The 24,568-nt window shown below is 35.6% G+C and overlaps 1 protein-coding gene across 8 annotated transcripts in view; it reads right to left on the reverse strand.

The window, feature by feature from the left end:
• LOC114344348 (sterol regulatory element-binding protein cleavage-activating protein) overlaps positions 1-24,568 on the reverse strand; it is an 860,805-nt gene that overhangs the window by 660,245 nt on the left and 175,992 nt on the right. For all 8 annotated transcript variants that reach the window (XM_050657867.1, XM_050657868.1, XM_050657873.1 and 5 more), the window contains one exon: positions 11,211-11,413. In XM_050657867.1, the coding sequence (XP_050513824.1) occupies positions 11,211-11,368 (158 nt within the window). In that variant the 5' untranslated portion in view covers positions 11,369-11,413. The remainder of the gene's footprint in view (positions 1-11,210; positions 11,414-24,568) is intronic.

Raw genomic sequence — 24,568 nt, forward strand, 5'->3', positions numbered from 1 at the left:
ATTGAAAATTAAACATTCCGCTTCAAGATTCTGAAGAGTGATCGCGTCAAACCTTAATTTGTACCGTTGTTTTTTAATTGTTAAATATGCGTGTTTATCCGATTTTTTCGCCGGTGCGGCGCGGTCTCTTTCAAAAATCTCATATTTTCCTCCGAAAAATATTTTTTCTAGATTCTTTGGGACATTCTAAATATAATAAGTTTCTCGACATTTTTCTCAAAAGTTAACAGTTTTAAAGTTATAAGCGATTTAAACTCCAAAAATGCGTTTTTTTGGCATTTTTCGGATTTTAAATCGCTTATAACTTTAAAACTATTAACTTTTGAGAAAAATGTCAAGAAACTTATTTTATTTAGAATATCCCAAAGAATCTAGAAAAAATATTTTTCGGAGGAAAATAGGAGATTTTTGATATAGAGCGCGCCGCACCGGCAAAAAAATCGGATAAACACGCATATTTAACAATTAAAAAACAACGGTATAAATTAAGGTTAGACGCGAACTCTTCAGAATCTTGAAGCTGAATGTTTAATCTTCAATTTAAGTATGTGGCAACCTCAAAAATTCTAATGTAAATATGCGTTTTTTAAGCCTCGAAAATGCGTATTTTCGCATTTTTCAGATTTTAAATCGCCTATAACTCGAAAACTATCAATTTTTGAGAAAATTTACAAGATACCTTTCTTGTTTAGAATGACCCACAAAACTTAAAAATATATGTTCCAGATCAAAAAACTGTGATCTTTTGTATTTGTTTAAAAAAATTGTTTAAACAATTTCTGCCCAAAAATTCCGCCCGGCACCCTTCAAATTTGTTTAAAGGGGACATTTTTGAATAGGAATCCACAAAGAAACCGAATCAGAAATTTTTCCAGACGGGAGCGGTCTCACCACATGGACTATAAGTCAAAGTTGATTTCATGTAATCGAATGAACTATCATCTTCCAATAAAGTCAACCCTTTCGCGTTTCTGCTCTCCTGATATTATTATAAGATCGTAAAAATTCTCGAATTTTACGCGAAAGGTCACACGGGCGATAATTTACACAAGGAATTAACTCAGAACAACAGAAAAAGAAAACCGGGAATACTAAAAGATACAGATGGGAAACTTGTGTTGAGTACTAACGAAAAATTAAAGAGATGGACAGAATACATAAATGAATTGTTCAAAGACAATAGAACAAAGCAGATATCCAACAAAATGATACAAATAGGTCTGCCAGAATGTTTCTGTCAAAAAATAATAAAATTGTATGACTGTAGAAAAATTTATATATTAGTAAATAATAACACATTTGGTCCAAGACTAGCGATGGGTGGTTTACCTCAAGGAGGAACCCCTTTGTTATATTTAATTTACACTTCCGATATAGAAAAAAATTTAAACTCAACAAAAATTTTACAATTTGCAGATGATATAGTTATTTATCAAGAAAATTTTAAAATAGAAAATGCAGTCAAATCCATTGAAGAAGGAGACAAACATATTAAAATATAGAGTGAATTACATGGACTAAATATATCTGATTCCAAAACCAAATTATGTATTTTTACAAGAAAACGAAAAGAAATACCTAATCACATCTTAATAAACAATATCTCCCATCCAGTACAAAGTGATGTTAAATATTTGGGTATTACTCTGGATAGACAGCTTCTCTGGAAAGAACATATAGACCATATAGTTAGAAAAACAGAAAGAGGAATAAACCTTCTTCGATTCGTATCACACTTACGTTGGGGAGCAGATCCAAATATTTCTTTGTTATTTAAAAATAATATAAGAGCTATATGTGTTGGGATACACAGCATCTCAGTAAACATCTTCGTAAGACAAACTCTTTAATAATTAAATGCCCGTGGTAAAAACAAATATGTTTTTAATAAATACGATTAACCTAGATTACCACATCGATACATGCTAGTATTTGATACAAGGTCAAGTTGCAATTTTAATCAATGTATGTTTGTTAGCAGTCAGCATTTTGAATCACTCTCACTTTTGCTTACCAAAACATAAAACAAAACAATCGACCTTTAATTATACCTTCACGGGGAACAGATAAATTAATTAGTAGTTGAGATTCCAGCGAGTAACATCACATTAAGCAAATAATATACCACCAGCTACTTACCGTTAAATACTCCACGTATAAATAAATGTATTAACTGTGAGAGTTATTTACTACATCAACCCTTATGGTCGGGGGTAACCAACCCCTAATTATCTAAGGTGGCTCAGAAGCCAGGAGCCACCATATATATTCGACTACGGATCAATATTATACAGTGACGCATCACAGTGTCATTTAAATAAAATAGACAAAATCATTCATAAATCCCTTAGATTGGGTATAGGAGCCCTAAGAAGTACACCGATAAATAATCTACAAGTATCAAAAAAAGGCAAATTTAATTTTCAAAATACATCAACTGTTTTTAGCAGACTTGACAGAAAATATTGGATAAAAAAGAAAACTCTAAATATAGTAGATTTATATTCAAAAATGACAATATATGATAAACAACTTTATAAATATGACATAAACCCAAATTATAATATTGACTTTAGAATCACTGTGGAACGATTCTACCAAAGAAATGTACCAAAGGAGGCTAGCACAGAAGATACAGCTGAAGCAGATAGACGACATCGAAGATATAAACGCGAGCTGGGAGAAAATTAAAAACAATATTGAAGAGGCAGCAACAGAAGCTCTAGGAAAACGCAAAGTTATACTGAACAAAAGAAACAACAACAATACACCATGGTTCAGAAAAGAAATAAAAGACAAATGTAAAGAGAAGAGAGACGCCTACATGAAGTATAAAACATCAAACACTCCAGAATCCAGAGACACCTATAGAAGAATACGAAATGAAACAAAGCAATTGGTACGAAGAACAAAAAATGAACACTGGGAACAGTTTACAAAAAGGATGGAAAGCGACTTCTACGGAACACAAAAACAAATATGGAGATTCATAAGAAACCAACGGAAAGAAATGGCAGAATTGAAGGAATACAATAACATACCAGCAAACGAATGGGAAAGATACTTGACGGAACTGTTTAAAGGAAAGGAAAATCATAATCAAAATAATAACCTACCTGAATTAAGACACGAAATTGAAATCAGTTTTCAGGAAGTAGGGGTAGCCATAAATTCACTCAAAAATAGGAAGTCACCAGGACCAGACGGAATAACCAACGAGCTTCTAAAATACGGAGGAGAAAGTATAACCCTAGAGATGACAAAACTTATACAAAAACTAATATTGCACTGCAAGATACCAGACGCATGGAGAAACAGCATAATGATACCAATGTTCAAAAAAGGAGACAAAGAAGACCCCAACAATTATAGAGGTATAAATCTACTAAACACCGCACTTAAGCTAACCACAAAAGTCCTAACCAACAAAATCAATAAACTAACAACTTTATCAGATGAACAACAAGGATTCAGATCCGGAAGATCCTGCGTAGACGCCGTATTTGTACTGAGACAAATCACAGAAAAGGCCATTGAGTACAATAAACCAGCATATCTATGTTTTATAGACCTGACAAAGGCTTTCGATCGCATCCAAGTCGAAGACGTCTTACATTTACTGTATGGAAGAAACATACCAATCAATATTATACAAACCATCGAAAACATCTACTTTCATAATCGAATACAGGCAAAGATAAATGGAAAACTAACGCAGTTTATACCAGTACAAAGTGGAGTCAGACAAGGTGACTCATTAAGCCCACTGCTCTTTAATATAATAATGGACGAAATAATAGAAGCAGTACGTAAAGGTCGTGGTTACAGAATGGGGAATAAAGAAATCAAAGTATTGTGTTATGCAGACGACGCCGCATTAATCGCCGAGACAGAAGACGATCTCCAAAGATTAACACACATCTTTAATACAACAGCCAAGAAATACAATATGATAATATCAGCAGAAAAAACCAAATGTATGACAACATCTAAATACCCACTACGATGTAAAATCGAAATTGATGGGAAAATAATAAAGCAGGAAGCAAGGTTTAGATATCTGGGAATTGATATAACCAGTTACGGAGATGTTGAAGAGGAAGTACGACAACAAAGCTTAAAAGCAAGTAAAGCGGCGGGATCTCTTAATGACACAATCTGGAAGAACAAACACTTAAGACAAGACACAAAAGCAAGAATCTATAAAGCAGCAATTAGACCTATATTAACATACACGGCGGAGACAAGGCCTGACACATCTAAAACGAGACGACTACTAGAAACAACAGAGATGAAAATACTCCGACGAATATCAGGGAAAAGTCTGTTGGATAGGGAGAGGAGCGAAAACATAAGAAGATCATGCAATATAGAAGACATAAATGGATGGGTGACAAAACGGAAACAGGAGTGGAACGAACACATTAGTAGAATGGCAGAGGATAGGATAGTACGAATAGCACGAGATAAGTCACCAAATGGACGAAGAAGTATTGGCAGACCAAGAAAAAGGTGGTGCGATAACCTAAACAATTTAGGAGGATAATATTGAAGAAGAAACAGGCTTTAAAGCCTACATACACGAAGGAAGAAGAAGAAGAAGAAGACTTTAATACTATGGAACAAGTTCAGGTATACTTTTTAATGGACTATAGCAATTTGCCTCTATCTTTAAGAAAATTAGTGTTTATCTCCGACAGTTCGCAAATGTTCAAAGATTGTTGTATGGTATATACAGATGCATCAAAAAATATTGAAGGTGTGGGGTGTGCCTATTGGGCGGAATGGGACGTTTCGATGCCGCCGGTTCATCGCCGGCCGTTTCGATGCCGCCGGTTCATCGCCAGTCCATTTCATCGCCGTCATATCTCGCATTTCCTAGAATTCCTAATTAATACTAAAAATAACTAATAATTGTAACTGTCGAAAATTCGGAAATATATCAGATAGCGATTAATTGACTGGCGATGAATCGGCCGGCATCGGCATCGAACTGGCAGCATCGAAACGGCGGCGATGAAACGTCCTAGACCCCTATTGGGATAGCAGTAATAAAATTAGTAAAATGTTCAAACTAAATTTTATTATGAGTATATACACAGCTGAATTAATAGCGATAATGGAAACACTAAAATATTTATCTAAGATAAATCATTCAAAGTTTATAATTTATAGTGACAGTAAAAGTTCTCTAAGTAAAGTTAGTGCTATAAATCCTAAATCAAAAGTGAAATACATTGAATTATTTATAATAAATAAAATTAAAGAACTTCAGCAACAAGGAAAGTCTGTTAAGTTAGCATGGGTTAAAAGCCACTGTGGAATAACTGGAAATGAAATGGTAGATGAATTGGCTAAAAACGCGGTGACAAAAGGAGTATTAACACATTATCTTTGTAAGTCTAGAGATATTGAATCAGATTTATTCAAAGAGCTTAAGAAAGAATGGAAAGAAAGGTTTATTAATGAGAACATAAATACAGGAAACCACTACAGATCAATCAGAAACTATATAACAGATAAACCTTGGTTTTCTAAAATGGAGTCGACAAAGGATATGACAAGAACCATATGCAGAATGAGATTTAACCACTGTCTTACACCATCATATATATTTAAACTTAATATAGCTGATAGCCCTCAATGTATTTGTGGTCAGTTTGGTAACCTACAACACAAAATTTTGACCTGTTCTCTTATTTCTAATAAAGTTAATATGTTTTTAAATTCACTATATTCTTTGACTGATGTCCACCATCCCATTAATTTAAATTATTTATTAACATTAGAAAATAATGAGTTGGTATACCGACTATTGTATAAACATATTTTAGATATTAAACTTAAATTGTAATCGTAAAATCTAGAGTAAGTATTTCTTGTAAATTGTTATATATAAAAAGAAAAAAGAAAAGAAAAATAATATAAAAAAATATTAAAAAAAAAATATAAAAAAACATAAAAAAAATATAATAAAAAAATATGTAAATAAAAATGAATGACGAACTTGGACAGTCCATAGTAAAAAGCTTTCGAATTAAGTAGAGGGCTAAAGAAGAATGTTGCAGTTTTTGCTATGGAACTCTGAGAACATCATTTGAAAAAAAAAATAAAAAAAATTTAATATAAAAAATTATTAAAAAAAAATAAATACAAAAATAATTTAATAAATGATGGTTTTGCTTGTTTTCGATTCAGAGGGTTGCACACCCGGTTTTTCAGAGGGACAAAAATAGTTATTTATTAGTAGAATTGTTTATTAGAGATTAATATTAGTATTAGTTTTAGGATAAGATACGAAAAAATGACTAATAAAATAAAAAATAGTAAAATTGGCGAATGGATTTAGTGTCCGCAGTCATATAAACCCAAATAAACAACAACAACCTGCTAGCCACCTTGTTCCTGTCTCTCCCAATGCTTTCCATACTTCCCCAGGAATATCATCTGGTCCTACCGCTTTTCCTTTCTTTATTTTTTGAAGCGCTTTGAGCCGCTTCATCGTTTGTTATTTTGGTGACCATTGCTGCTACTGTCTCCGTTGACTCCACATGCTGTCTGTCTGAAAATAGAGACGGGAACACAAACGTCCCAATCGAACTGACGCGCATCGCAGCCAAGAAGGCACTGGAAAGGGAACATATGCCCATTGGCTGGAACTCGTGCAAGATACGACAGAGACTGCATGTACAGCGGTGCTTTAGATGCTTGCAGTTCGGGCACAATAAATCCGACTGCAAAGGAGAAAACAAAGCGGACTCATGCTACAGATGTGGGAAGGGGGGGCACCAGGCACGAGATTGTAGTAGTAAGGAAATTTTTTGCCTCACCTGTAAAGAATCCGAGCCGATAGCTTACAGTGCCCAGAGTACAAAAAACTGATCATAGAAAAGCGGGGCCTCAAGAAAGACCTTGCCAGAAGGGATGAGGAAAGAGTGGGTGAAAGCACCTAGGAGCAGGAATCAGACAGCGTATGGGTAAAGAAGTTAGAGAGATAAGAACCATCTAATCCGAAGTTTGTTCAAATAAATGTGGGAAGGGCGAGGGCTGCTCACGACGTTGCAGAAGCACTCGCACGAAGAGAAGGTTATGACATGATTCTCTTTCAGGAGCCCAATGTAAATTTGGTTTCTCGACAGGGAATCACTAAAGATAGGAGATCTGACGTGGCCGTATACGTGGTGAACCGAGTTGGCATCACCAAACACTCTGTTAAGATTGGCTATGTTAAGGTATACGTTGGAGACCTGGTGGTGTACAATTGCTATGTATCACCTAACGTCCCGTTTGGAGTATATGAACACTGCTTTGACTCGATTATGCAATAGGCTAGGGCGGAGAGCGTACCGGTCGTCATAGCCCGTGACCTGAATGCAAAGGATCGTCCATGGAATCCACGAGTGCAAGATCGGAGAGGGAAATACCCAACAGAATGGATTCACGCCGTGGGACTTACGGTGCTAAATGACGGTAAGCTAGCTGGTTTCAACGCCACTTTTTAACAGAGTCGCAGGCTGGACTGTTCTGGAAGAAGAATCGCTCAGCTTACATAAGTATGTAAGTTTCAAAGTATCGAGCAAACGAAAAAAAAAAAAACGAAAAGATGGGGATATCGATCTAAAGAGATGTTTAAATGAGGAGGTTTTTGTGGATGCTTTTGGCTTGATTGGTCCGGGATGCGAGGATGTGAGTGAAGTGATCGAGGGGCGGAGTGCTGCACAAGAGTTGGCTTGTGTTAGGTCAAATGAGAGGTATGAAAGGAAACAACCATACTGGTGGAATGACCCGCTTGAATATCTGAGGACAAATTGTAGAATTGTGAATGCAGAACGAGTACAGAAATGAGATTAGACGATCGAAAAGAGAAAGGTAGAGTAACCTGCTTCAGGACCTCGAAAGAGATATTTGGGGCCAGGGTTTCAAGATTGTGTGTAGCGAACTAAAGGAAAAAAACCCTACCCCCTGCCCGAGGAAGAGAAACTCCGTTTAATACGGGAGCTATTTCCTCAGGTGGAGGATAGAAGTGAAAGGGTTACCGGTTTCGTAGATGCGGAATCCTTTACTGAGTTGGAACTCTGCGAGGCCGTTGGACGGATAAAGATCCGAAAGTCATGCCGGAAACGGTAAGGCTCGCCGCACAAAGATACCCGCAGGTTTTCCTGAGACTGCTAAACGAACTGCTCGAACAACAGCAGTTCCCAACTCGGTTGAAACAGGCTAAGGTTGTCCTTATCCCGAAAGGTAGAGGGGATGAGGAAGAGGTGCGTTTTCGGCCAATTTGCCTTCTTAGCTCGGTAGCTAAATTATACGAACAGCTTGTAAAAAGTCGCCTTGAGCGAGAGCTGGAAGAAAAGCATGCATTAGGCGATCGTCAGTATGGTTTTAGGACCAAAATGTCAACCATAGATGCGGTATCAGAAGTGACCTGCTTAGTCACGCAGGATACAAAGAAATGGGTGGCTCTCATCTTGCTAGATGCCAAGAATGCCTTTAATACGGCATCATGGGAAAAATCATGTCCAGGCTGAGAGATTTGGGTGTCACTGAGTACCTGGTCAACGTGGTTGACAGGTACTTTACTGACAGGTTCATAACGGAAAAGGATATCAGCATCAGGTTGTCGCAGGGTGTTCCGAAGGGTTCGGTACTGGGTCCCACTCTCTGGAATGTCCTGTACGACGGGATGCTGAGGTTACAGATGCCGAGGACTCTTGTAGCTTATGCCGATGATCTCGCACTGGTTGCGAAGGCGAGCCAGAAAACGGACATGGTTAATGCGGCTAACACAGCCCTGCGTCGTATTAGTAGGTGGATCAGAGAGAACGATCTACAACTAGCACCTCAGAAAACTGAGGTGGTAGGTAGTTCTCAAAGGGAGCCGAGACAAATCATCTCTTCGCTTTATAGTGGAAGGGGTGGAGGTTGTACCGGTTAAATCGGTTAAGTACCTCGGAGTCTGGCTGTCGGAAGGACTGAGATTCGGAGTACATGTTCAAAAGACGGTGGAGAAGGCGAACCGAAGTCTGGAGGTATTGGTACGGCTAATGCCGAACATTGGAGGCCCACGTAGTACCAAAAGAAGGGTTTTAAATGGAGTTTTCCAGTCGGTGACATACGCTGCTCCCGTGTGGTGCAGCGTACTGAATACAGCGAAGTACGCCAAGCTGTTGGAAACTTCGCAAAGGCGAATGCTCCTCAGGGTATCTAGTGTCTAAAGGACGGCCTCAAATGAGGCTCTTTATGTTATTGGAGCGGTGATACCGATCGTCTTATTGTGTAAAGAGTGAGCGAGAGTGTATGCGAGGAGGATGGATGGAAATATAGATGAGGAAGATCGAGAGAGAACGATAGAGGAGTGGCAGAGAGAATGGGCGAGTGATATCGGAAAGGCAAGGTGGACGAAGGAGCTTATTCCCGATCTGAGGCCGTGGTGGGAATGAAAGTTCAGGAAATTGGACTTCTTCCTGACGCAGTTTCTGACCGGGCACGGTAGCTTTGGCACCTACACAAATATGATAGGTAAATCTGCTTCGGCGAACTGTGCTGTTTGTGGGGTGCCGGACGCTCCCGCCCACCACTTTAACTGTGAGAGGTGGGCAAATGAGAGGAGAGACTTCGAAAGGCGGATGGATTTCAGGCTGGATGAAAGAAATATAGTAAATGTGATGTTAAGAGGAGAGAATGGAAAGAGGTGCACTGTCTGATCTCGGGGGTGATAAAAGAAGAAGGAACAAGAGGACAGAAGAGGAAATTAAACCAAGGACGGTGTATGGATTTTGGTTTCTTTTACCACTACTTTAGAGCGGTGGTTAAGGTTTTAGCCGGAATACGGTTAATCCGGCACTACCCTGGTGTCTTCTAGCCTAGTGTCATACTCGGCCAGAGGATGACAAAAAAAGATTTTTTTCCACCGCTGCCTGCCACATTTCAATGGATACCTTCTTAGGCTCTTACTGGAATAGGGTCTCTGTGGGGTATGGAATAGTATGGTGTTAAGCGTATAGAGCTTAACGTACATCCCAATGGGGAGATATAACCCCCAAAACCTTTCCCCCGGTTACGCTACTGATTTGCCTCAATCTAGATCTTTATTGTTCATATGTTTTATTAACACATTACGTACTCACAACCTGAGAAACAGAGCTAGACTAGTATTAACGATACCTACCATATATAAAAGTTAATTGAAATACAATAATATTTCAATTTTCTGTGATGGTTTATCATGACACAATGGCGCCCAACGTAACTTGTCCTATTCGAAGAATTGAGCTCTGAATTTTTGGTTTGGTGGCAAATATACAAGCATTCTTCTTCTTCAGGTGCCGTCCTCGTTCCGAAGTTTGGCTATCATCAAGGCTATGCGTATTTTTGATACCGTAGATCTAAATAATTGGCAGCTGCTGCACTTGTACCAATCTCTTAAATTCTTCAACCATGAATGTTTTCTTCTGCCAATGGATCTTTTACCTATTATTTTTCCCTGAATAATTAATTGTAGTAGCTGGTACTTTTGTCCCCTCATTATATGTCCCAAGTATTGCAGTTTGCGCTTTTTAATAGTAAGCGCAAGTTCTTTTTCTTTCTGCATCCTTCGCAACACTTCCATGTTTGTCACTCTCTCTGTCCACGATATTCTCAGTATCCTGCGGTACATCCACATCTCGAATGCAAGCATTAATAAATACTATTTTCATATATTTCAGTATAATCATTTTATTCTTTTCCTAACGGTGTTATTCCTATTATAATATATTATTAATGTCAGTATAAGAGTGAGACTAATTAATCACCAACAATGTAATGTATATAAACATGGAAGAAAATATTTAAAATACACCTAATATTTTTAGATCATGTCCAGATTTTAATTCAAATATACGTACCAACAATAAATACTACTTTCATATATTTCAGTATATTCATTTTATTCTTTTTCCTAACGGTGTTATTCCTATTATAATATATTATTAATGTCACTATAAGAGTGAGACTAATTAATCACTAACAATGTAATGTATATAAACATGGAAGAAAATGTTTAAAATACACCTAATATTTTTAGATCATGTCAGGATTTTAATTCAAATATACGAACCATAATGTTCCCATAATTGCAACATTAAAAATAAAACAAAAAATGAACAATTTTGTATTATTGTTTAAATTATTTTGGGTAAGTGATTAAAACTACATTTAAAAGTACTCACCATGATATAATTATAATAACACTAGCGAAACATAGAACACAGACTGGATATGTGATGCAAAATAGTCCTAACGTATAATAAAAAACTGCAACTTTCTCCTGTAATGTAGACTTTCCTTTTTTACCCCTCAGATGGGGTTCGTCCCCTCGAGGAATCATTTACTATGTGATGTTTCCTGGCATAACTCCAGTGCTGAACACAAACTGAAAAAAAAACCCTAATATTACAATCTATTACGCAAACTGTGACGATCTAAAACTAAATAAAGCTTATACAAAAATACTAACAGTAGTTATATTTTTTCTTCCTTATTTTTTCTTGGTCGATAACCAGCAGGCTTTCCTTCATAAAAGATGTATAGTATCTAATCCAGTTTAAAAAATCTAGGATTTCATGCAATATTAATTTATATTTCACATAGGTACATACATTATGTGTCATACAAAAAATGTTTTAACTAATCGTAGTTCTTAAGTTTTGAGAATTTCGAAAAAGAGCATAAATTTGTAAATTATCCAATACTTTTCATGTAAGTAATATACTCTTTATTCCTAACAATAAAATCATTAGTTTTCGAGATATTTGAAGTTAAAAATAAATGAACAAAACATTAATCAAAATAGCTGTGCGTTTCATTTTCAACATAAAACATCTCATATCTCGAAAACTAACGAATTTATCGTTCCGAATGAAGAGTATATTATTTACATAGAGAGTATTGGAGAATAGAAATATTGCGCAAAAATAGCAATTCCGACAGTGGCGTAGAATTTGGGAAGGGTAAACTATTCACTGTCGCCTATCGTACGCCTCTGGTAGTAGCCAAAAACGTTTATTTATCATAATTTAGTAAAGTGTACAGTACCTACACTTTCTGCCAAGTATGATAAGGATATGTCAAATAGTTTTAAAGTAGGTACTTGGTGTAAAAATTATTAAATTTTTAAATAAAACACCCTGTAACTCAGTAACCAGCCACATTTTATTTAAGTGATTTGGGTTAAATCTTAATACTTTGAGGTCTAGAATCTACAACAGAGATTGGACATTCTTAATGAATCACCCTGATAAATAATAATCCATTTAAAAATAATATTGTCAATATTTTTCACGTTCATTTCTGATTTTATGTAAAAATATTATTTATAAATAAAAAAGTGAATGTTACAAATTATGTATTTACTTATTATTTAAAAAGATTTTTATACATATTAATACAATATATATGATATATAATATTTAATATATACGATAATTAATACAATATTTAAAAAGAATTTACAGAGTAGTAAATATTTTTTTATTAACATCCAAGATTTTTTACAATCTGTTTTACAATGAAAACAATAAGTAAAATTGTTTGTCTTTACAATGACTGAGAGATGTAAGGTCTAAGGTCCAGTGACCAAAGCAGCACGACACACATTAGCTTGTTTACCGGTGAGATGCGCACATACACTGATACGCGAGCACGAAAACTAAAACTGGCACAGAGCACAATGGCTAGACGCAGTTGAAGGTGTAGCTTTCACTGCTGTAGGTTCTGTCAGGATCGGTTAGGTAGGTCCAAGGGATCATATCGCTTCAATCTCTTCTCTTGTTGGTTGTTGAGAAGATTGTGTGCCAGGGTGTTAGGATGCACCCGCAACCTATTTTGATATTGTTCAGAAGATTGTTTGCACTCTTCAAAGACTGTTAGTACCTGAAGATCTCTATGTATTGCGTCATTCTGGATATACCAAGGGGCATTAGCGATTGTTCTTAGAGTTTTGGATTGAAATCTTTGTATTTTCATAATATTAGATTTGCTAGCTGATCCCCAGAGCTGCGAACCATAATGTCCAAATGGGTTTTATTATTGTTTTGTATATCAGCAGCTTGTTATCGATCGATAAGTGAGTTTTTGCCCAACATCCAGTAAAGTTTTCGGTATAAGATTCCCAGTTTAAGGCCCGGTACTTTATGTCTCCGTTAACAGCCGGTTAGTTAACCGGGGTTTAATCGGGACAGAAATATATGCATAACATAGACATAAACGCAATTATACTTATTATTATATTCATAAATAATTATAATAATTACAATTGCTTTTATTACAACGCAAGAGGCCCTATGAGGTACTTTTCTGTCCCGATTAAACCCCGGTTAGCTAACCGAGATTTAACCGGGACATAAAGTACCGGCCCTAGGTCTTTTCGCCCATATTTGGTCCAAGTTTGTCGTTTGTCAAGGTGAATACCTAGATATTTTACGTCATCCTTTTGAGGTAAAGGATGTCCATCGAGGTTAACTTGTGGACATGTACCTCTTCTTAGAGTGAATATAATGTGTGTGGATTTTGAGGAGTATATTCTAATTCTCCAGAGTCAAAGCCAATCATTTGTTTTGTTCAGATGTAGTTGCAGGCTCTCTGATGCTGTTATTGGATTACCATGAAAGGCCAGGAAAGCAGTATCATCTGCAAATGTTGCAAGTGTTAGGTCGTTGCTTGTTGGTAAGTCAACCGTATATATCAGGTACAGGATCGGTCCAAGAACACTACCCTGAAGTACACCAGATAGGATGGGGTAGAGTTTTGTATAGGCTTCAATATATTTTACCAGATATCTCTTTTCTATAAGGTATGATTGAAGCAGTTTGAAGTAAGGGTTTTAATTTTTACAGAAGTCCTGTGTACCACACCTTGTCAAAAGCTTGAGGCGTCTAAAAAGGCTGCAGTGCAGTATTGCTTGTTTTCGAGACTAGTTCTTATTGTTGTGTACAATCTGTGAACTTGTTCTATTGTACGTGGGTGAATCAAATATGAACCGACCTTTCCGTCCCCGCTTAGCATAAACTGGCGGATATGTCTAAATTAGTCCTGTGATGGTAGGTTATAGTCTAATGTGTAACTGCGCGCTACCGCCTGTTCTCTAATGACTTGCAGCCAGTTACTATGGCGATGAGCGAGAAAGTAGCGCCATGTTCGGTTGCACAACGCATTGTTATCAAATTCCTTGCAAAAGAAAATGTTGGTCCCGCTGAAATTTGGCGAAGACTAAAAAATCAATATGGGGAATCAACAGTGTCCAATACACAAGTGAAATTTTTTCATAGACAAGTTTGTGAAGGACTAGACGCCGTAGAAAACAAAAGTCATCAACGACGTCCAAAAATTGTCCGATAAAATCGAGGACTCATTTGTGTGCAGGCAAAGTTTTAGCGACGTGTTTTGGAATTATCGTGGCGTTTTGTTGCTAAATTTTCTTCATGAGAGTCGAACCATTAATGCAGCTTATTACTGTAGTCTTTCGGACCGTGTTCGAGTTGCCTATAGGTCCAAAAGACGGGATTTCGTATACGTGATGTGTTGCTCTTGCATGACAACGCTCGACCGCATACAGCTGACAAGAAAAAATAGCGGAAATGCATTGGACTCTCGTTGAACATCCTGTATACAGTCCTGATCTTTCACCATGTGATTATCACATGTTCGGTCCATTAAAAGATGCACTAGGCGGAGCGCGTTTTGATGATGATAATCAAATCGAGCAATTCTTGAGCAATTGGTTAGATACCCGCCTTCATTCTTTTTATGAAAATGGAATACAGAAACTTCCTAGCCGCTGGAAAAATGCATACAGAAGGAAGGAATGTATATAGAAAAATGGAGTATTGTTTAATTGTTGCAATTATAATTCAATAAAAAGTTATTAGCAAAGGTCGGTTTATATTTGATTCACCTCTCGTACTATGTTGATTGCGAAATCAGAATTGATGGTCAGGTATGAGACTCTTCTTGTCCAATATTGGTTTGATTTTTCGTAACAAAAGATTTTCAAACACCTTAGAGATGACGGAGTAGACTTATCGGTCGGTATGAGTTGATATCTTTCGGATCTTTTCCAGGTTTTTGAATGAGTATAATCTGTGCCACTTTCCATTGCAACGGGAAATAGTGCAGACTTAACATAGCATTAAAAATCATAGTGATTATTCTGTAGCAATCATTGGTTAGTTCCTGAAGGACCTTGCCCGTTATGAGGTCGAAACCCGGCGCCTTATTAGGTATTTATTATCTGTTTTACTTCTTTAATATTAAACTTTAAGATTGGCAGATCCATTTGATATGGAGCCTCAAGAAAAGAATGAAATGGTTCTTCTTGTTCTAACGGCACTACTCTAGTAAATGAACTAAATACTGTCGAAAGATGTTCTGCGAATGTCTCGGATTTCTCTGTGTCTGTTCTTGCCCATTTACCTTTGGCATTTTTTAAAGGAGGTATGTCGTCTTTTGGCCCTTTTACTTTTCTCGTCGCCTTCCATAGCGAATAATTAGTGTCTTTGAATGGAGTCAGATTTTCTTAGTAAGGATGCCCCTGTTTTTTTCTTTTTTTAATAGATTTTTAAGTCTTCTGGTAATTCTGTTTAGATTTTCTTTGTCAATAGGTGCGTGTGTGTTTTGCCATTTTCTCCTAAGTTTTCTTTTCTCTTCAATCAAGTTTTTTGCACTCAGAGAACAATAATTTATGCTTTCCTTCCATAATGTTTGTTCAGGTGTAGCACTCCATCCCGCCTTGTGTATGGAGGTAGTAAGTTGTTGTACTGCGTTTTAATTTGTCTTTCTGTTTTAAGTGGCGAATTCGTTGATATTTGTTCTGTTAATGCACTTCGGAATATGTTCCAATTTGTTTGGTTATTAGTTAGGAGTGGAGGCTTATTTCTGGGTATGACTTTGGAGTCTAGGTCAATTAGAATGGGAGAATGGTCTGACCATAGATCCCAGCATGATTGTGTTGTTATGTAGTTAAGAGAGATACCTTTAATAACACAAAAGTCTAAGAGAGCTGGTGTTTTATTTGGATCTGTAGGCCAATAAGTTGGTTCTCCTGTAGATATGTGTTGTAGATTGTTTCCTATTATCAACTTCAGCAGTTGTCTAACCCTTGTCGTGATTAGTCTAGAGCCCCAGTGATGATGTTTACAGTTAAAGTCTCCTCCTGCTATGAACTTGTCTCCAAGTGAACTAAAATAGGTATTAAAGTTATTTTCGTTGATAGATTGGCCAGGAAGACAGTAGACCGCAGATAAAGTAAGGTTGCCTAACCAGTCATCAATGACAATGCTAGTTGATTGCAGGTACTTTTCATCGAACTTATTTAACTCATGGTATTTTATACTAGATTTGATAATGATATTGGATATTTTTGGATGTTTTGTGTATTGAAAAATGTATTTTGGAATTTTAATATAATTTTTGTCTGTTAGATAAGCTTCTGATATGAGCATAACATCAATTTTCTTCTCGTCGAGACAAAAATTTAATTCTTGGATATCATTCGTTAGCCCATTTGAGTTCCAGACGGTTATTTTAAGTGTGTGTTGCATTAGCGCATTTTGGAGATCATAGTGGTAAGGAGATTAAGCATAGTATCCATTCTCTCCATTAATTTTGCCACCATGTTTTCCAGGTTGGCAATTGTTGTTAAATGGTTTGAGCTAACATTACTTTGTTGGTTTGTGAATTCAGCTGTTTGACTATTAATATTTCCTGACGATTTTGAGCGTAAGAAACTGTAATAGTTATGCTACGGACCATTAAAAATTAACTACATTGATTTTTAATTAATTCAATTAAAATTAATAAAATAAAATTAACAGTAACAATATCCCTCAAGAAATTTCGTTTTGATCCGCCAGCGATCAATTTAGAAAGTATTTTTACCAACAGAGGGCTTGTGTCGCCACGTTTGATTTCCGGTATCGGGCAATACCGGTCAGTTCTGGTCAGAATCTCATAAAGTGCGTACAGTGTGCAGCAAAATTTCTCTTTGTTAAGCGGCGAAGATCTAGAATCCATCAAATATACGCTATTTAAATGGAATAAAAACATCATAAATACTTTTTTTTGAAACGTTTATTCAGCAATCTGTTAGTTATAAAAATTCTAACAATAAGCGTCTTTGGGGTTTGAAATAAAAAAGAATTGACGTTAGAGAGGTCAGTCCAATGACTGGACCTCTAGTATGGAACAAACATGACATTCCGATAATATGCTACATACAAACATACATTTTACATTTACAAACAATACATACATCGAAAATATAAACACAATTACGGTGAGGTATAAAACTTATTTATAAATAAGGTCCAGTGGATTTTTACGTTTTAGTCTCTGAGTTTGTTGACTATTATCAAGCAAGTTTATTGCCAGGGCATTTGGATGGCTTTCTAGGCGTTTTATGTACCGAACACTGCACTGAACTATCACTTCACTGATCGTAGGTACTTCTAGATCACAATAAATGTCTTTGTTTGACACGAACCATGGGGCGTCTGTTATAGAGCGTAACACTTTGGATTGCAATCTTTCCATTATGGATATGTTGGATTTTGCTGCTGTACTCCATAGCTGGATCCCATAGGTCCAGACCGGTTTGAGTATTGTATTGTATACCAACAGTTTGTTACGTATAGACAACTTCGATGTTCTGCCCAGTATCCAATAATGTTTACGAAATTTTAAATTTAACTGTTGGCGCTTTTTCCATATATGTGTTCTCCATGTCAAAGTTTTGTCCAGGTGCATACCAAGGTATTTAACGCTTTCGGCTTGTGGAATTGCTTTGTTATTTATTTCTATATTAGGCGATATTTTACGACATTTTGTAAATATATGTTGTGATTTTGATTCATTGATCTTTATTCGCCATTTCTTTGTCCACTTTTCAATGTTCCTAATATGCCTTTGAAGAGATTCGGTAGCTGTTGCGGGATTTTCATCTGTGACTAACATAGCTGTGTCATCTGCGAATGTTGTAGTCGTTACATTTTCGTTTGTTGGTATGTCGTGTGTAAATATTAAATATACTATAGGACCCAGAACACTACCTTGAGGGACTCCAAATCGTATAGGGTAGATTTTCGATGTATCTGCTTCATGCTTGACACGGTAGTACCTTTCTTCTAAATATGATTTTAGTATAGTAAACATTGAATCAGGAACGTTCATTTTTATTTTGAAGAGCAACCCTTCATGCCAGACTTTATCAAAAGCCTGACTGACGTCAAGAAAAAGTGCAGAACAGTACTTTTTTTCTTCAAAAGTTTTATTTACTATATCAACGAATCTATGAACTTGTTCTATTGTTGAATGCTTCTCTCTGAAACCAAACTGGTGATCCGGAAAAAGATTATTATCAGTTATTATCTTCATTAGCCTGGTCGCTAATAGCTTCTCAAATAGTTTAGCTAGTACCGGTAAGAGACTAATAGGACGATAAGAGGTATGTTCGTGAGGTGGTTTACCATGTTTATGGATCATTATTATATCAGCAATTTTCCATTGCGTTGGTACAATTTTCAGCCTTATTGCGGCGTTGAATAGTTGTGTTATCATAAATACTAGTTATCCAAAAATCCAAAGTTTAAATCAACAGTAACCAAAGATATACCAATTTTAAGTATTAAAACCACACCGTAATGACGACCAATTAACAACCGTAAGCTGCACACAGGTTCTAGGTAAGCCTTCGATTATTTCTTATTGAAAACAGCCTAAATTCATAATTTATATTGTAACTTTGGTATCTAGTTTGCGAGGAACAGGATAATTTCATGTAGTTTTTATGTAAATCTTTCATTTTAAAATTATTTCTTGTCCATTTACTTATCAGTTCTTTTTGGATGATCGAATAAAAAAGATACCAACAGTTTCGAAGTTACATCGCGCAGATGAATGTGAACGCGCATGCTTCTTTAAATGCTTGGACTGACAACCACTCAGGTCGTCACAGATTTAGACATAACCTAATGTTTTTGTTTGGGATGAATCAGTAATGTTTTGTTTGGTCTGGTATGGAGAAACTAAACTGTTGCAATTACTCATGGAAACTTTTAAATATTCATTATGTTACTTTGTAGACTTCGCCGCATCCCACAGTCCAAATCCTTGGAATGTTGTAGAGCATCCTAAGGCAAATTGTTGAAGGCCTTACCTATATTTACATAACATATCACCAGGACGCCAGCAATTTGGCTCCGTCTCGAACAGCCTTCCAAACACTTTAGATGTTGTAGTACTAAGAGGATTTCACCCTAAATAGACCTGTCTTCGTGGGAATAACAGTTTGGAAGATAAGATAAGCTTTTAGCTTATTTTTTTTTGTTAAAGTAAAGTCAAGTTGCTTCTCATTCATAACTAAACTTACGTGCATAGAAATCGGCCCACTTAAAAGTTTGGTCATTTTTGATGTCTCATATTGGCTAAACTTGTTGGCCGATTTAAATGTTGTTATAGCCTGATTTTTTAACAATACCACTGTAATAATATTGTTGCTAAACAGGTAAATTTTCATTGTATACCGGATGTACCAATCAAACTGTGTATTTTTCTCAAAGTTCGCATCACCCTGTGGAATATTCTAGCATTTATAAAATACTAAAATTAAAACCGAACTATAGCCTCAGGTTTTCTTAACATTCTGTTTTTTGATTCATTCGTTTATGTTGGATAACAAAAAAGTTAGGTACTTTAACAACTAGACATGTTCTTCATCAATATACGGTGTTTCTAAATAAGTGCGACAAATTTTAAGGAATAATTCTGCATGAAAAAAGAATGACAGTTGGTTTTATAAACGTACGTCCGCACATGTTTCGTTTCCGAGATACGGGATGTTAAATTTTTTCTTACAAACTGACGAATTATTTTATTGTTCTAAAACCGGTTGAGATATGCCAATGAAATTTGGTGGGTTTTAAGACGTAGTTATTGCACATTTTTTGACATACAATTAAGAATGTAATATTCACCATTAGCACGCATACGTGTAATATGACCGATCATATTACCCGTATGCACGCCAATGGTGAATATAAAATTCTTAATTTTATGTCGAAAAATCCGCAATAACTATCTCTTAAAACCTACCAAAATTCATTTGCATATCTCAACTGGTTTTAAAGCAATAAATAAACGTCAGTTTGTAAGAAAAAATTCAACATCCCTTATCTCGGAAACGAAACATTTGCGGACATACGTTTATAAAGCCAACTGTCGTTATTTGTTCATGCAGAATTACCCCTTAAAGTTTGTCGCACTTATTTAGAAACACCGTGTATTGATAAAGAACATGTCTAGTTGTTAAAGTACCTAACTTTTTTATTATCCAACATTAACGAATGAATCTAAAAAAAGAACGTTAAGAAAACGTGAGGCTATAGTTGGGTTTTAATTTTAGTATTTTATAAATGATAGACTATTCCACAGGGTGTGGTGAACTTTGAGAATAAGACACAGTTTGATTGGTCACCCGGTATACAATGAAAATTTACCTGTTTAGCAACAATATTATTAAAGTAATATGAGACATCAAAAATGACCAAATTTTTAAGTGGGCCGATTTCAATGCACGTAAGTTTATTATAGTAGAGTGTAAACTTTTTGTGTGCACATAATCAGGTACATTTTGACTAGTTTTTTTTTTGTAATTAATAGGGGGGTGTTAGTTTTGTTTTTTTTTTAATAAAATAGGATTTCAAACACATATTAAATAGGTAACGGATAATAATAGTTGAAAAGAAATCAAGGTTTTTTTTAATTTAATAGAGAAGAGAAATAACTGTATAAAAAGGTTGTCAATAAGAGTAATTTTCAAATTTAAAAAGGGTTTTTATAAACAAAATTTAATCAAAGAGTTTCTGACCGACTCATATCTAGGATCTTTAGTTTATTTTTTTTTTGTTAAAGTAAAGTCAAGTTGCTTCTCATTCATAACTATGATATAGTAGAGTGTAAACTTTTTGTGTGCACATAATCAGGTACATTTTGACTAGTTTTTTTTTTGTAATTAATAGGGGGGTGTTAGTTTTGTTTTTTTTTTTTTGAATAAAATGGGATTTCAAACAAATATTAAATAGGTAACGGATAATAATAGTTGAAAAGAAATCAAGGTTTTTTTTTAAATTTAATAGAGAAGAGAAATAAGTGTATAAAAAGGTTGTCAATAAAAGAAATTTTCAAATTTAAAAAGGGTTTTTATAAACATAATTTAATTAAAGAGTTTCTGACCGACTCATATCTAGGTTCTTTGTATATCTCCAGTATCTATGTTGTATGTAAGTACCCTACGTGCACATAGATCTGGAACTTTAGCTATTTGGACACTTGCCAGTCCCAGGATCATCATTTACTAACTTTTAAGTTAAGACTTTTGGCTATTCTCACGGACTTGATTATTGAATCTTACTAATATCTGTTTACTTGACACAATAGTGGTGATTTTTGTTATTAATTTGTTAGCGGTCTTTTGGCCTTATCTATCACTCCACCACTATAGACCATTCCAGGTCACGTCACTTTGACAGCCCGCCATTTGCATTTGGAGGGCCAACAAGCTTTGAAGTTTTCATTGTCGTTTACGTGTTTTCAGTGTTCTCTTTGCTTTTTTTCGTTTTATTATTAAAAATCTGTGGTTTTAACTGCAAAAATGTCAAATATTGGATATTATGATACCCTCACAGGGGATGTAAAAACCCGTTATGATCAGAAGATCGGTATTATAAACAATATTGACCCATATAAACTTCGGCCAAGTGATTGTACCCTAAGCTTATTAGAGTTGCCAAACGTAACAATGGTGGATTTGGTATGTTACCTAATAAATACACATAGTTTTTATACCCCAGGGCAGCTGAAAGCTATGAAGAGTCTACAGGCTTATAAATTTGCTGAATCTGGCGCCGTTCTAAGCATTTTGGCAAAGAAAGTAAAGGATGAGACCTATGTTGTCATTGGCAAGGTAAGAAATGTTATAAATCTGATTAAAAGGCACTTCTCAATAAATTTTTAAGTTTCTATTCATTTTAAATATATTTTTTTTTTGTTTTAGGTCAGACATTCGCGGAGATTTAGGGAAAAGCCCCTGGACACGTGGATTACTTTGTTAGAAAATGCTATTTCAAGTGCCCATTGTTCTTGTATGGCTGGGTTGGGTGAAACATGCAGTCACGTAGCAACAATTTTGTTTTACCTTCATCTTAGACCAAACACGAAGGATGAATAAAAAATTGCATGTACAGAACGTCTGGCTTCTTGGCCTATTCCGCCAGTGAGAAATGCGTCTATGGTGACAGTGAGTAACATGGTGTGGACTCAGAAACAAAAAGCAGGTTCTTTGGCAGTGGCAGGACCTTCGACATCAGCAGGACCTTCAAAGCAAGAGCATTTTTCCATGACCAAAAGGCAAACTGAAACTTTATTAAGAAAATTGATAAAGGGTGGAGGTTCTCCAGCAATTTGCCGTCTAATGGAACCTTTTGCTTCAGAAATGGAACAAAGAGACTGCGCTAAAAATCCTAATGATTTGCCCGAGACTTATGAATCATGGAATGATGAAGATATGAGAAACAAAAGATACGAAGAGATTTTAAGCATTTCCAAGAACAAGGTTATGAACATTACAGGAAAACAAATTGAAAATGTTGAAGTGTATACCAGAGATCAATCTCAAAATAATGTATGGTTTAAATTTAGAGCTGGACGAATCACCGCTTCAAAATTCAAATCAGTTTGCAGAACTTCTATAGAAAACCCTTCACTTACGGCCATAAAGGGAGTTTGTTATCCTCAAAAGTCATATTTTATTCGAGGCAAACTTCCTATGGCTTGAAGCATGAAAAAATAGCGCTTGAAGATTATGAAAGTGCCATGAAGCAGCAGCATCAGAATCTAAGTATTAGATCGACAGGATTTTTTATTTCCAAAAGTGATCCCGAGTTTGGTGCTTCACCTGATGCATTAGTGCTTTGTGACTGTTGTGGACAAGGTTGTGTAGAAGTGAAATGTCCTTATTTATTAAAATCAGACTTAACTTTTGAACAATTTGCAGTGCTAAAAAATACATGTCTTATCTTGAACAATCAAAATATTACCTTAGACAAAAAACATGCATATTATTACCAGTGCCAGTTACAAATGTTTGTAACAAAAAGTAAATATTACGACTTCATTGTGTGGTCAAAAGACAATATTTTCATTGAAAGAATCTTTTACAACAATTCATTTTGTTTAGAAAATGTACAAAAAGCTTTAAATTTTCATAACTTAATTATCAAACCTGAGTTACTTGCAAGATTTTTTACAGAACAAGGGGGATCTGCAAGAGTGGCACTTTGGTGTCTTTGCGAAAAGCCTGATGATGGACGAGCTATGTTACGATGTGACAATGATAATTGTACTATTCAGTGGTATCACTTTGAATGTGTGAACTTGACTCACGTTCCAGTAGAACACTGGTTTTGTCCAAATTGTGATTTTGCATTGTGTTCAACTGCCAATTCTGATACTGACTAGTCTCAAAAACATTGTATGTGGGGTACCACAAGGTTCAGTATTGGGTCCTCTGCTTTTCCTTATCTTTATAAATGACATCACCAATGAAAAAATTTTTCTTTTTGCTGATAATACCAGTATCACTTGAAGCAACCCAAATATTGCAACTCTTCATGCAACTTAACTTCTGAACTACTTACAAAAAAACCTGGTCTGACTCTAATTTACTCTTTTCACGTTGATAAGACAGTAGCATTATCCTATAAAGGAGCTCTTCAGCCCTTGTTTTTAATAACAGCTAGATCAGTACCTTGATTCTGTACAATTTCTTGGTATTTTTTTAGACAGCATCGTTAAATGGTCCCTAAAGGAATTAAAAAGATCAAGGAATTTTAACACTTCCTTCTTTATATATTTTATAAACTGTTTGCTTAATTCTTAAACACCTACATGTCTTTCTATACATGCATAATTGATGTTCTTATACTGGAAGGTGTCTTCTTTACTGCATATGTATGTATATACATATTATATAAAGCCACATTTACACGGTCAATATTATTGAAGCAATATCGATATTGGTCAATATATTGAACGTGTAAGGACTATATTGCAACAATAATATCATGGAAAAATATTGCCTTAATAATATTGACCATCTAAAGGTGGCTTAACACTTCCTTCTTTATATATTTTTATTTTATAAACTGTTTGCTTAATTCGTAAACACCTAAATGTCTTTCCGTACATACATAATCGATGTTCCTCTTATCCTGGAAGGTGTCGAGGTGTCTTCTTTACTGTATATGTGTGTATGTATATATGTACATATGTAATAGTGGTTTATAGTCTGTCCGCTATAACTTTTCCCATGTGGTACGATTCATTTTCAATCAAATTAAGTCAAAACAGCAAGTGAAACGTACGCTGATGTGTGTAGTATATAGTATACAAAATGTATATTATACAAATCGACGTTCGTTTCAATTTATGTTTTGACTTAATTTGATTGAAAATGAATCATACCGCATGGGAAAAGTGA

This window comes from Diabrotica virgifera, chromosome 8, assembly GCF_917563875.1.
Source record: "Diabrotica virgifera virgifera chromosome 8, PGI_DIABVI_V3a".
Classification (NCBI taxonomy): Eukaryota; Metazoa; Arthropoda; class Insecta; order Coleoptera; family Chrysomelidae; genus Diabrotica; species Diabrotica virgifera.